This window comes from Brachyhypopomus gauderio, chromosome 9 (assembly GCF_052324685.1).
Source record: "Brachyhypopomus gauderio isolate BG-103 chromosome 9, BGAUD_0.2, whole genome shotgun sequence".
Classification (NCBI taxonomy): domain Eukaryota; kingdom Metazoa; phylum Chordata; class Actinopteri; order Gymnotiformes; family Hypopomidae; genus Brachyhypopomus; species Brachyhypopomus gauderio.
This window is the reverse complement of record NC_135219.1, coordinates 14,968,690-14,982,647: the sequence shown is the minus strand read 5'-3', so window position 1 is coordinate 14,982,647 and position 13,958 is coordinate 14,968,690. Positions and strand designations below refer to the sequence as shown.

The window sequence follows — 13,958 nt, the reverse complement described above, 5'->3', positions numbered from 1 at the left end:
TGTGTTTTACATGGTGGTGATTTGCTAATGCATGGTGTTGCATCCTCTCACATTGATTTGTGGGTAATATTGTAAGTGGAGTGAAGTACTGTGTCTCTGCACCCCCTCCTAAGATCGACTCGGGCGATTTCACTCCCTCCAACACGCCGTCACGAGACGAGGACTCTAAATCACGCCACGTCTCCCGCTCTCGCTCACCATCCACCGCCAGTGACATGGAGCCCATTGAGGTAACCTTTGAACTCTGACCTCTGAACTCTGTTAAAAGAGGCGTGTCCTCAGGATCCACTGATATTCCCGGGCTGTTCTCCTGCAGCTGGTGGACCACACATCACGCCTCCACACCCCCACAGGAAGGTCTGCCTACAGCAGCCTGGGAATCTCCTCCCCTAAAGTAAGGCACAGGACTAGACTCACACTGGTCTAGACTTGTACTTGTGTCTCATGGTAGACTAGACCCATACTGGACTAGACCCACACTGGTGTCTTATGCTGGACTAGACCCATACTGGTGTCTTATGCTGGACTAGACCCATACTGGACTAGACCCACACTGGTGTCTTATGCTGGACTAGACCCATACTGGACTAGACCCACACTGGTGTCTTATGCTGGACTAGACCCACACTGATGTCTTATGCTGGACTAGACCCACACTGGTGTCTTATGCTGGAATAGAATCACACTGGACTAGACCCAAACTGGTGTCTTATGCTGGACTAGACCCATACTGGACTAGAGCCACACTGGTGTCTTATGCTGGACTAGACCCATATTGGACTAGACCCACACTGGTGTCTTATGCTGGACTAGACCCACACTGATGTCTTATGCTGGACTAGACCCATATTGGACTAGACCCACACTGGTGTCTTATGCTGGACTAGACCCACACTGGTGTCTTATGCTGGACTAGACCCATATTGGCCTACACCCACACTGGTGTCTTATGCTGGACTAGACCCATATTGGACTAGAGCCACACTGGTGTCTTATGCTGGACTAGACCCACACTGGTGTTTTATGCTGGACTAGACCCATACTGGCCTACACCCACACTGGTGTCTTATGCTGGACTAGACCCATACTGGCCTACACCCACACTGGTGTCTTACGGTGGACTAGGACTACACTGGACTAGACACCCGGGGTCTCATGGTGGACTCAACTTGCACTGATGTGGTGGTGTAACACACAAACACAACGTATGACTTGTATATCAGGAGTTTTTTCCATTAAAAATAGGCCATGAAGAATAGTAATAATGTGTTTGTATGATGAGTACTTGTGTGTGTAATGTGTGTGTGATGATGTGGTCTTTATAAGGTATAATTGTGTGTGTGTGTGTGTGTGTGTGTGTGTGTGTGTGTGTGTGTGTGTGTGTGCGTGTGCGTGTAATGTGATGGTGGTCTGTATAAGGTGTGTGTGTGTGTGCATGCATGTGTGATGTGGTGGTCTGTATGAGGTATTGAGTGTGTGTGTGTGCGTGCATGTGTGATGATGTGGTGGTCTGTATGAAGTAATGAAGTGTGTACAAATGAAGAATGGTGTGTGTGTGTGTGTGTGTGTGTGTGTGTGTGTCTGTATGAGGTATAGTTATGTGAGTAACATTACAGTCTCTGTGCTGCAGCCTAAAGCCCATCAGTTTGTGGTGAAGACCTTCAGTGTCCCTACCAAATGCAACCAGTGCACCTCCCTGATGGTGGGGCTTATCCGGCAGGGCTGCACCTGCGAAGGTGAGACAGACACACAGACAGGCAGAGAAAAAGAGTGAGATAGACACACAGACAGGCAGAGAAAGAGAGTGAGATAGACACACAGACAGGAAGAGAAAGAGAGTGAGAGACACACAGACAGGAAGAGAAAGAGAGTGAGAGACACTCAGACAGGCAGAGAAAGAGAGTGAGATAGACACACAGACAGGCAGAGAAAGAGAGTGAGACAGACACACAGACAGGCAGAGAAAGAGAGTGAGACAGACACACAGACAGTCAGAGAAAGAGAGTGAGACAGACACACAGACAGGCAGAGAAAGAGAGTGAGATAGACACACAGACAGGAGGAGAAAGAGAGTGAGATAGACACACAGACAGGAGGAGAAAGAGAGTGAGAGACACAGACAGGCAGAGAAAGAGAGTGAGAGACACACAGACAGGCAGAGAAAGAGAGTGAGACAGACACACAGACAGGCAGAGAAAGAGAGTGAGATACACACAGACAGGAAGAGAAAGAGAGTGAGAGACACACAGACAGGCAGAAAAAGAGAGATGGAGACAGAAGGAAGAAGAAAATCTGTGAAAAAGTATAGATGGCATATATGTTTTATGCTTAAAGTTTCTTGTATGGTTCTGAGCATATGTAAATTTTAACCTGATATCATGTAATAACGTCAGTCTCCAATACATGCATCTCCGTCTTTTGGCACAGTGTGTAACTTCTCCTGTCACGTCACGTGTGCGGACAAAGCACCGGCCGTGTGTCCTGTCCCTCCGGACCAGACCAAAGGTCCTCTGGGTATCGACCCACAGAAGGGCATCGGCACCGCCTACGAGGGTCATGTCCGGGTGAGCTCTTCCCCCTATACACAGCACACAGGATCCCCAACGCAGTGGTGTTCGCTCAGGGTCAAAATACCACTTCAAGGTGCATGATGGTCCTTGTCCAGCAGGGGGCGCCTGCGATTCCAATAAGCTGCTCTCGCTCAGAACCTGCGGGCGGTGTATGTTTTCTAAACCTGAAGATGGCCACCATCTTTTCTAATACCACTCTTCTCCCATCCATCCTATTCTCACACGTGAGGTTGTGGATCTGTCATTGCCACGCGTCTCCCCCAGCGTCTGACCCCTAACCCCTGACCCCTGACCCCTGGCCACTTTGTCCGATCAGGTGCCGAAGCCGGCGGGTGTGAAGAAGGGCTGGCAGCGGGCCCTGGCTGTGGTGTGTGACTTTAAGCTCTTCCTGTTTGAGCTGGGAGAGGGCAAGAGTGCACAGGCCAGTGTGGTGGTCAGTGAGGTCATCGACATGAGGTGAGGAAGAGCGAGACCTGCGTGTTTGGGCTTCCTCCGCCACGTCTCATAGCCTCACAACTAACCCACGTCTTCCTCACCTACCTTACGTTTGCTCAGGGATGAAGAGTTTTCAGTGAGCTCAGTGTTGTCATCAGACGTCATCCATGCCAACAGAAAGGATATCCCTTGCATATTCCGAGTAAGTGTGTGTGTGTGTGTGTGTGTGTGTGTGTGTGTATATCTTTGGTCCTTGGCCTGTGTCGGTGTCTGCTAGTCCTCATGCCTGTATCCTCCTTAGGTGACGGCATCCCAGCTCTCACCTGGCCAGAGAACGTCCCTCCTGATCCTGGCTGACAGCGAGTCAGAGCGCGCCAAGTGGGCGGGGCTTCTCTGCGAGCTGCACCGCCTCCTGAAGAAGAACAAGCTGAAGGAGCGTTCGGTGTACGCCCCCAAAGAGGCGTACGACAGCGCCCTGCCCCTCATCAAGAGCACGCAGGCCGCTGCCATCATCGGTACGGACTAGCTCCGCCTCTCACCGCCTCCCCGCATGCGACGGCTGGTAAACGCCATGTTAGCGAGTCTCTTTTTTCTTCTTCAGATCATGAACGAGTGGCTCTGGGTAATGACGAGGGCCTTCATGTGGTCCACGTGACTAAAGACGGTAAGGCTCCGCCCCCTCTGCCTAGACACCTCCGTGTCTGAGTGTCTCCTGTGTGCAGTGTCTGAGTGTCTTTGCTGAAACCGCTCATTTTAAATGCGCATGTGCTCTTAAGCTGCAGCAGTGATGTACGTAATGGTCTGTGAAATCTTCTCTTCCGTTCACACAGTCGGGGCTCTCGCTCAGAGTCCCGGGGAGCACAAACACCCACTGCTAGCATCCCAGAACCCTCAGGGGTGGCAAACATCTGGAACTATATTACAATTACAGTTCTAATCTGGCCAGCCTATAAATATACAATGTTTTAAATAAAATTCATCTAATTAAGTTCATCCATGGGCTGTAATTTAATTTAAAGATCCTATGGAAAGAGAGTGAGTGTCTGTCTAACCACTAGGGGGCAAAATGGAGCATTAAATTCATGACAAGGATAAAGGCTCCCGGCACAACGTCCATTAGCAAGAATCTGATTATGTAAGCATGTGTCTTTCCACAAGAAATGTTGAAAATGTGCTGTTCTTTGATCAGATGCTTTCTGCTCATCTGTTCACTTCACAAGCTCATGTACAGTTTAGATAAACAATGGTAATTAACACAGTTAAGAGTTTTGTTATTATTATTTATCAGATTTCTTGGTCAGGCCTACATGACGTACATGCTGTTATATTATCTGAGTTCAACATCCATGTCCCTTCTGTCCTGCAAAGGCTGTTAGTGAGATGTTAGTGAGATGCTTCATATCTGCCCCCCCGCGTGACCCACCCTGACTGGCACACGTGACCCTCTCTGACTGAACTCCCTGCCGTTTCTCCCACACAGAGATCGTCCGTGTGGTGGACAGTAAGAAAGTGTACCACGTGGAGCTGCTGCCCTCTCAGCAGTTGGTGGCTGTCATATCGGGCCGGAACCGACACGTCCGCCTGGTCCCCATGGCGGCGCTGGACGGCCGAGAGAGCGACTCCTTCAAGCTGCCCGAGACCAAGGGCTGCCAGGCGCTGGTGTCGGGAACACTACGCAACAGCGCCCTCTCCTGTCTGTGCGTGGCCATGAAGCGTCAGGTCCTCTGCTACGAGATTAACAAGAGCAAGGGCCGACATCGGCGTCTGCGGGAGCTGCAGGTAAACCCGCCCCGTGGGTCTGTGCTCACAGACAGTGTGGGTAAACCTGCCCGGGGGTCTGTGCTCACAGACAGTGTGGGTAAACCTGCCCGGGGGTCTGTGCTCACAGACAGTGTGGGTAAACCTGCCCGGGGGTCTGTGCTCACAGACAGTGTGGGTAAACCTGCCCGGGGGTCTGTGCTCACAGACACTACAGGGATGATGTTGGCCATATGTGATACACTGAGGTTCTCAGGGAGTGACTAAGCACAGTCTCTGCCATTACAGTGTCAAATGAAAGCTGATAGTTTATTCTCCATTAATACACTCTAAGTACATTTAGACCTTTTATAATTAATATACGCTACTGTTATGCAATACCTACTTTAATGCATAAACAATTTTTGTTCTGTGTGCATAACTTGCTAACAAGTATTAGGGGAGGCCCAGTTTTAAAATACAGAAATTTTGAAACTCTACCAGTCTGGATAGGCTGGGAGAAACTCCCCACCCAGCCTGGTCAGTGCGGCGCTAAAATGCACGTCTCATCCGGGCCTGCTCACTGTGTGCCCAGGCGCCTGGGGTGGTCCAGTGGATGGCGCTCTTGAGCGAGCGTCTGGTGGTGGGCTACCAGGCGGGCTTCACGCGCTACGCCCTGCAGTCGGACGCTCCGCCCGTCAGCCTGCTGCATTCCGACGACCCCACGCTGGCATTCGTGGCCCAGCAGGCCCTGGACGCGCTGTGCGCCGTGGAGGTCTCGGGCCGCGAGCTTCTCCTGTGCTTCAGCGGCGTGGGCGTCTACGTGGACACACACGGGCGCCGATCGCGCCAGCAGGAGCTGATGTGGCCCGCCATCCCCACCAGCTGCTGTGAGTCCCGCCTCCGCCCGCACAGTCCCGCCTCCGCCCGCACAGGCCCTTTGATCTTCTGCCTTTGATCTCGAAATGTCAGCCTTCACACGGATCTGAGCAGGAGCGATGCAGAAGGTTCTTGGGAATTGGGTATACCGCTCACATTTTTCACATCATCCGCAGGCTACAGTGCCCCCTACCTGTCGGTGTACAGTGAGAATGCGGTGGACGTGTTTGATGTGAACACCATGGAATGGATACAGACCATCCCACTCAAAAAGGTTTGATTCATTTTGTTTTGGTTTTTTTGTTTTTTGGTGAACTTGTACTCAGAGTAAAACACTGACCAGACATCAGGAGCTAAACTACAGCGCTGTGGTTGAATCCCATGGGCTTGAGCACAACGACTGGTCAGGGTCGTCTAATGCCGGACACGCATGAGGGAGGTTGTGAGGGTGTGTAGTGTGTTGTGAGGATGTGTAGTGTGTTGTGAGAGTCTGCGGTGTGTTGTGAGGGTGTGTAGTGTGTTGTGAGGGTCTGTAGTGTGTTGTGAGGGTGTGTAGTGTGTTGTGAGAGTCTGCGGTGTGTTGTGAGGGTGTGTAGTGTGTTGGGAGGGTCTGTGGTGTGTTGTGAGGGTGTGTAGTGTGTTGTGAGGGTGTGTAGTGTGTTGTGAGGGTCTGTAGTGTGTTGTGAGGGTCTGTAGTGTGTTACTGTGGGGTCTGTGATGTGTTGTCATGGAGTCTGCGTGTGCACAGGTGCGGCCACTCAACATGGATGGTTCACTGAATCTTCTGGGCACGGAGACGGTGAGACTCATCTACTTCAGAAACAAGACAGCAGGTGTGTGTAGCCGCTAGGGCCTTGGGGGGCACTGGACACGCTGGATGACCTTTGACCACACTGCACTGAACATGCTGGATGACCTTTGACTCCTGTATTTACCGATGTCATTTTGAGATGTAGTGTTTCTGTTGTGTTCCACTTGTAATCTTCAGGTGCGTCTGTGGTCTCTCTCCCTCTCTCTCTCTCTCTCTCTCTTTTAGAAGGAGATGAGCTGGTGGTGCCAGAGGTGTCTGATAACAGCCGGAAGCAGCTGGTGCGTAGTATGACCAACAAGAGACGCTTCTCATTCCGTATACCTGAGGAGGAGCGACTACAGCAGAGGAGGTACACACACACACACACACACACATGCACACACACACATACACGTGCACACATACACACGCGCGCACACACACACACACACACACACACACACACACACACACATGCAGACAGCTTGGAATTTGAGTGCAGTTGTTCAGATGTTTTGTCTGGTGTTAAAAATGCCAACACACCTACACTTAGTGCTGTGGGGTGACTGGCTGTACTGACACAGACCCGTGTGTGCAGGGAGATGCTGAGGGACCCCGAGAAGAGGAACAAACTGATTTCCAACCCGACCAACTTCAACCACGTGGCCCACATGGGTCCTGGAGATGGCATTCAGATCCTTAAAGACCTGCCCATGGTGAGATTCACATATCCTTAAAGACCTGCCCACGATGAGATTCAGATCCTTAAAGACCTGCCCACAGTGAGATTCAGATCCTTAAAGACCTGCCCACAGTGAGACTCAGATCCTTAAAGACCTGCCCATGGTGAGATTCACATCCTTATAGATCTGCCCACAGTGAGATTCAGATCCTTAAAGACCTGCCCGTGGTGAGATTCACATCCTTAAAAGCCTGTCCATGGTGAGACTCAGATTCCTAAAGACCTGCCCATGATGAGAGATGTGTGATTGATAAAGACTCCCATGGACACTTGCTGCAACATTATGATATTATTACATATATATTGTAATGTGGAAAATATGAACTAAAGAACTATTTTTTAATGTTCATTTTTAGTTTTTTAGTAACTAGTAACTAATTCATATTGAAATATTCATCTCAATTTAGAAAGATTGTAAATGATGAATCACAACAGCTGTGGTGGCAATGACACATTATTTACAACATTGTTATGATTCAGACCACGTAGGATTAATTCTGTTATTTGGATCAGCATTTGTTTGTAATGATGCTCAGCAGATGTTTATACTGTGTGGTTGTGTAAAACCAGCTTGTCTTGCAGACTACAGTTAACAGCCCTGATTGTCCTGATGCTGACAAGCCAGAGTTCAGCGCTAGTCAGTGTTGTGCATGGAGGTGCATGACAGGGACCTGATGCAGTTAGGAGACAACTTCTTATGAAAAAGACACAATGTCGTTCATCAGTTGTGACTGTGTGTGTGTGTGTGTGTGTGTGACACACAGAACGTGCGAGCTCAGGACAGCCGCGCTGGCTTCAGTGGTTCTGTGAGCATCCCATCCCTGGCAAAGAGCCGGGCTGAACCGGGCCGATCGATGAGCGCCAGCAGCAGCCTGGGCATACGTGGGTCCATCAGCCCCCCCCCCACACACACACACACAGACATACACACACACTCATCCACACCACACACACACACACACACACACACACACACACACACACACACACACACACACACATCTGGACACCTCCTTGCACACCCCTGCATCCCGACTTGTCAATGGTTGCTTTTATTGCAGTTCTGACTCATGAGATGACTAAGCTGTCTGAGTATAACCAACCTTGTTTTCCTGTCTGTCTTTTGTTTCCTGTCTCACCCACCTGTCTCGCAGGCCCCACCTCCCAGAACGGCAGTGCCCTGAGGAGAGAGCTGTCTAGCAGCAGCTACAGCTCCAAACGCCAGACCATGACCTCCCCGTCCGAGAGCTCGCTCTCCTCGGGTGGGGGCATGGATGCGGGAGATGCACCTCTCTCCCAGTTCGACAGGGAGGTGAGTCACCATCACAACTCCATCCTTACTCCTGCCATTCCTGAGAGCCATGCCTGCCACTGGCCTGCTGTTGCCAGAGAAACACATCGCTTAGGCAACACGGGTAGATGTGAATGGCAACTCCAGCTTGTGCCACTCGTGAAAAATCAGACACAGGATTTAGCTGTAGCATGGTGAGCACTGGACACACAGCTAGCTGTAAACTAAAGTATTTGGAGTGTCAGACCGTTTTTTAAACACGTCTCAGGAAACCATGGAAATATGGGGAATCTAAGCTGGAAGCACACGTGTGCTATTAGTTTAGCGTTTAGAGAGAACTACACACTCTGAATATCTCCAGACTGAGCTGGAACTGCTCACATGCCAGACCCTGCACTCCAGCACTCCATCATCTCCCAGCATGCACTGCAGCTCACCTCGGGCCCCAGCCACACAGTGAAGTCCGCATGGCATCCACACATGGGCCCGGAGCGCATCTGGACGCTCTCCGCTCAGCCTAGCCAGTCAGGAGCCCGCCATGCCTCCGCTGCTTGGCCTTCTCCATAGCCCATGGTCCCACCTTCAAGGCCCCTATTCTGGCCCAGTCCTCTCCAGCCAATGAGTGGCCTCTGGTGTGTCCCAAACCACCCACCCATGCCTCTTTCACACCCCACATCTCCATACCGTAATCTCCATACTCCCCTCCCTCCTCCTGAGCCTCACCCTGCACAGGAGCCCAGTGTCCGGCCCTCAGTCTGCCTCTCGTCCCCAGTGGCAGGCTGTCTCGCCCTCGGAGAAGACGCCCGATCTGAAGCGGGCGCTGCGGACGCTGCTCAATAAGATGAAGGTAAAGTGGACGGCGTCGCGGGGGTGTGTGTGCATGCACTCCCTCCGTCAGCGGCACACTCGGGCACATCTGCAGAGTTTAACTCCGCCCTCCAGCCCACCACCACCGGCACCATCAGCCTGCACTGCACCCGCGATTTGGTCCTTTGTTTTGAGCCCGTGCAAAAGCCCTGAGCCTCTGCACTTTGTCCGGCGAGACCCTGTCGACGGGACTGCGTCTGAGGGCACTGGCATATCTACAGGCTTTTGCACTTTTTGAACTTCCATTTAAGCATGGCCAGGTTTTCAGCATGCCTTCATGTCTCCATTGGCCTCGTCAAGTGTCAATCAAAGCATTTGGGACACAAAAGGAGGCCGGGAGAGATGAAGTGTTCTCCAGGATAAGCTCATGAAACATCTCCATGCCTGCCTGAGATTCTGATCTCGCTGTTAAATGGGGCCTAACTACCCCGGGGAGCTCATCCTGCCCTCATCCTGCCCCCATCCTGCCCCCATCCTGCCCTGCTGCATTTCAGTGTGTTTTCGAGGACTGACACTTTGCCATTACCAGCAGGAACACGTGGATTGTAGTTGAGTAGTTTTTGAACACCAGTGATTTTGGTTCCAGTGCCAGTGAAGCAAAGTGTTTGTCTCCCAAAAACACCCCTGTGTAAAGTCTGTACTGTGCACGTAGCAACTACTGGTCTTACGCCGAATCGTGTGAAGATCAGCTAGCGTTAATGCGCTGAATCTTGTGAAGACCAGCTAGCGTTAATGCACTGAATCCTGCGAGGATCTGAAAGATTCTGGTCGATTTCTACCATTTTTCAACATCACTCAGTTTATAGAATAAAAGTAATGTCTGTTTATTACAAGACAAAAAATGACTTGAAAATAAAACCAAATACAGTAGATATTGTTGTGTGCACAGTGTTGTTATTATTAAAGGTGTGTCTAGCCTGATACTATATTCAATATCTTTAAATCATTCAAATGTATTACTATTATTTCTTTGAAAACATTTTCTGTTTTCAAATAATGTTTGACTGGTTTTTTGGGAAAGGCAATTTCCTGAGGTTATACACAGTGTTCTGTTCCCTCCATAATTACTTTATGCAGGAATACATAGAACAATATGGCAAAATGAAATACAGAAATAACACAGAGACACAGTGGTCAGCAACTCCTCTCATATTCCTGACCTTTTAAGGCTGGGGTGTCAAACTTAAGGCCCGCACTTCAAAGTCTTTTTCAGAGAGAGCATTTTTTGAAGCACAATTGCTATTTTCATTTATTTGATATTTCAAGTTTTAACAAAGTAAATGTGATATCTTTGATGGTCTTTTTTATTCATTTGGATAGTTTGATCGTTGATTGATGGAGTAAAGTTAATTAAAAGGATTTATGTTATAATAACAGAGCAACAAGCAAACACGTATTTTTTACATCTATGCAAATATATCTGTAATATTTGTAAATTGAGTAAGTAATACATTCAGAGTTATTTAACATTAAGGAGTAGTTACATTTATAAGTTACATATGGCCCTCTGTGGGTAACAATTATGCTGATGTGGCCCGTGGTGAAAATGACACCTGTTTTTAGGGAAGATGATTAAGTGTGCACTACAGTGACTAAGTGTGGTCTAAGTGTGTGCTCCTGCTCCGTTACACTGCCTCTGTAGCTGTTGGCTCGTTTTAATATGGTGGGTAGTGATGGACTTAGTAACTGTGAGTATTGCGTGAATTATTGAGATGTGATATCTTCGGATTGTCTGATTGTTTAGGGTTGTGAACTGCATATATAGAAGCTTCTGAGTGGCTACAGTAAACTTACCCGTGTAATTTTCATAGAGTTGGAGGAGTGCAGAAAATGTTTTTTGTGAATCAGATTTTCCTTTTAATTAATGTGCTAGAGCACATGCTTGGCTCATCAGCAGTGACTTTGTATTCAGACGATGACATCTTGATCAGACCAGATTTAAAGATAAATGCATCGTATCAGTATCACAAGCTTTCATTCCTGGCTTATATGTATGTAAGGTTCAAGTCTTTTTACTTGAACAGCCTAAAGCTCTACACTGATCCTGAATCAGTATTTTATAAAAAAAAAATTTCTTTTGGTTTGAGGAGTCATACATATACATGTGAACCCAGACCTCAAATGTTTGTAGAATCAAGCATGTGCAAATGGTTTTCAAATGTCTGACCCATTTCTTCTGAAGGGCAAGTGGTAGTCCTACAGTGAACTAGTGCAGTGGTGTGGCTCCAGTGAACTAGTGCAGTGGTGTGGCTCCAGTGAACTAGTGCAGTGGTGTGGCTCCAGTGAACTAGTGCAGTGGTGTGGCTCCAGTGCAGTGGTGTGGCTCCAGTGCAATCAGATCACTGTGTACATGCTCAACGTTTTCAGCTCTCAGATCACAGGGCTTTGCAGTGAATTTCCTCAAATGAAGCAAGTATGCTAGTATGCTTCCGATGCAGCTAAGATCAGCCATCTAAAATCAGGCCTTTAAAGAACTGAAGAAATGCTAAGAGACATTGACCGGCAAAGAGCACAATTGCAGCTGATAGCAGCACAAACTGAAAATATTACATCGTTGTTACTGTGAGCGTTTTATTCTGATTGGTTTTCAGATTCTGACCTTTTATGTTTTTATTTGGTGTCCCAGGACTCGGACTCGCCCCGCCACTCCACTGCCTCTAATAGCTCCGCCTTCAGCAGCCCGCCAAGCCCCGCCTCCCCGCACAAGACCAAGTCTCTCTCGCTGGAGAGCACGGACCGTATGGGCTGGGACACATGATGGGTGCACATCTAGACCAATCACAACATGCCATGTCTGCCCCTCCCCCCCGATCCACCCCGACAACGTAACCGCTCCTAGTGCTGCAGCTCCTCCCACTTCATTTTGCAAGCAGCTCTCAAATGAGGAAAATGTAGGAGAGAGGATATTTCATCAAGGGTGGAGCACTTTTGTGTGTGTGTGTGCGTGTGTGTGTGTGTGTGTGTGTGTGTGTGTGTGTGTGTGTGTGTGTGCGTGTGTGGTGAACTGGGACCCTGAGGATTAAGAGCATTGCTGACTGGACTTGGACCGGTTTACCCAGAGCTACGCAGTGCACACACCACTGCGAGGAGGAAGACGAGGGCGATTTGATCTCCACTAGTGTTTGTCTGTAGCCTCGGGGTTGGGGATCATATTTATTTCTCAGTACCAACACTAGCTGGTAAAAAAAAAAAAAAAAAAACCCTTATCAAATTTCTCGTTCCTGTTCAACTGTGGATCATGCAAACAGCTGCATTTATGGAGGAAAAAAAAAGACTAAAATGTAATTATTTTATACATGCATTTTGTTTTTCGCTCTAGAAAGTGATCTGGGCAGACTTGTTTCCCTCTTCGACCCCCTTCTGATTGGCTGCAATTGATTCACTGTAACGTGCTTTGGGACGACCTCATCAGTTGCTTCCTGTATTAAGACTCCTAAGCATCTGTACAAATTATCTTCTCATTTTGATAACATCTCATTTTGTTGTTTTCATAATTTCCAGGTTCAGCATAATTAAAACTTCCATAGATCCATAGCGAAACCACAGATTTCCATCACAATGATGTATATAGGTAAAGTTATACTATAATATATTATAATGGAATACTGTAGAAACAAAAAATAAATCCTCTTTTTTTAATTTAAAATGATTTTAACATAGCCATGCCAAGGCCATTGGAAACTGTTTTAGGAGCATTATTGTCATTCAGCCTCTTCCCCCTCCCGGTGGCCATGGGGAGGGGAGTTGTTTTTGTTTGTTTGTATTTTAATTGATTTGTTTTTTTTTTTAATCACTAAAGATTTTAGTGAGATGTTGGCTAAGTTCATGTTGCTAAATGCTAAATCACAGGAAGCATCTCTATATATTGTTTTGCTCTTATTCGATTTTCTGTGTTGTAAGAAATAGCAATATATATATATATTTACCAAAACAAGATCACAATGTGGATTTGGATTTCAAGGGGGAAAAAAAGAAAAATAAATCGACATTTTTACATTCCTGCCATAAGAAACAACACTACGGCAAGCCGGGGGTGCAGAATTACAGTACTTCTGGTCTTTTAAGCAATGGAACAATGTAGCTTTTTTCAAACATTTTCATTTCACAACTCTTTGAGTGGGGGAAAACAGTATTTTGATCCTCATATTTAACTGTAAATTTACTCCTGTAATTTAATTGTACATTTGCGACCACTTTCATCACTGCAAAAAAGGTGCAGTTTCTGTCTCCTTGGAGACGGCCAGACGAGCAGACCCGACAGGTTGGTGTTCTTCCTCCGAAGAAGCAGCTGTGTGTAGCGATCTCACCATGGTGACAATAAAGCCTCCAGTGACCATCCCACACCTTCTGCATTACGTATCATTATTGAGCTCCTCAGTCCTGTGTGACTGTGGAATCCTCTAATAAATTTTCACTGGGTCTTACGAAAAGCACTACAGCGCGCTTGAAGTTTCCTTTGGAGGTCTGCTGCTTGTCCATTCCCGGTATTAGATTTATATCTAATAAAAAGACCCATTTAAATTTATATTCTTTATTCCGTGGAATAATTTCTCAACCTATGAATATTAATCATTAGAAACGAAGTACTGTCAGAGGTTAATTAAATTATTCTTCCGTTGAATTTCTGGATTAGTGCAGTCTTCATTT

At 47.8% G+C, this 13,958-nt stretch overlaps 1 protein-coding gene across 5 annotated transcripts in view; it reads left to right on the top strand.

The window, feature by feature from the left end:
* Positions 1-13,654, top strand: part of cdc42bpab (CDC42 binding protein kinase alpha (DMPK-like) b) — a 50,764-nt gene extending 37,110 nt beyond the window's left edge. For 2 of the 5 annotated variants that reach the window (XM_077017482.1, XM_077017481.1), the window contains 18 exons: positions 114-230; positions 317-394; positions 1,631-1,736; positions 2,428-2,564; positions 2,887-3,026; positions 3,126-3,207; positions 3,307-3,520; positions 3,607-3,669; positions 4,486-4,784; positions 5,338-5,632; positions 5,798-5,895; positions 6,370-6,454; positions 6,658-6,781; positions 7,010-7,127; positions 7,918-8,035; positions 8,308-8,465; positions 9,217-9,291; positions 11,938-13,654. In XM_077017482.1, the coding sequence (XP_076873597.1) occupies positions 114-230; positions 317-394; positions 1,631-1,736; positions 2,428-2,564; positions 2,887-3,026; positions 3,126-3,207; positions 3,307-3,520; positions 3,607-3,669; positions 4,486-4,784; positions 5,338-5,632; positions 5,798-5,895; positions 6,370-6,454; positions 6,658-6,781; positions 7,010-7,127; positions 7,918-8,035; positions 8,308-8,465; positions 9,217-9,291; positions 11,938-12,069 (2,439 nt within the window). In that variant the 3' untranslated portion in view covers positions 12,070-13,654. The remainder of the gene's footprint in view (positions 1-113; positions 231-316; positions 395-1,630; positions 1,737-2,427; positions 2,565-2,886; positions 3,027-3,125; positions 3,208-3,306; positions 3,521-3,606; positions 3,670-4,485; positions 4,785-5,337; positions 5,633-5,797; positions 5,896-6,369; positions 6,455-6,657; positions 6,782-7,009; positions 7,128-7,917; positions 8,036-8,307; positions 8,466-9,216; positions 9,292-11,937) is intronic. The other 3 variants (XM_077017485.1, XM_077017484.1, XM_077017483.1) reach the window with 2 other exon arrangements.
* The last annotated feature ends 304 nt before the right edge of the window (positions 13,655-13,958 follow it).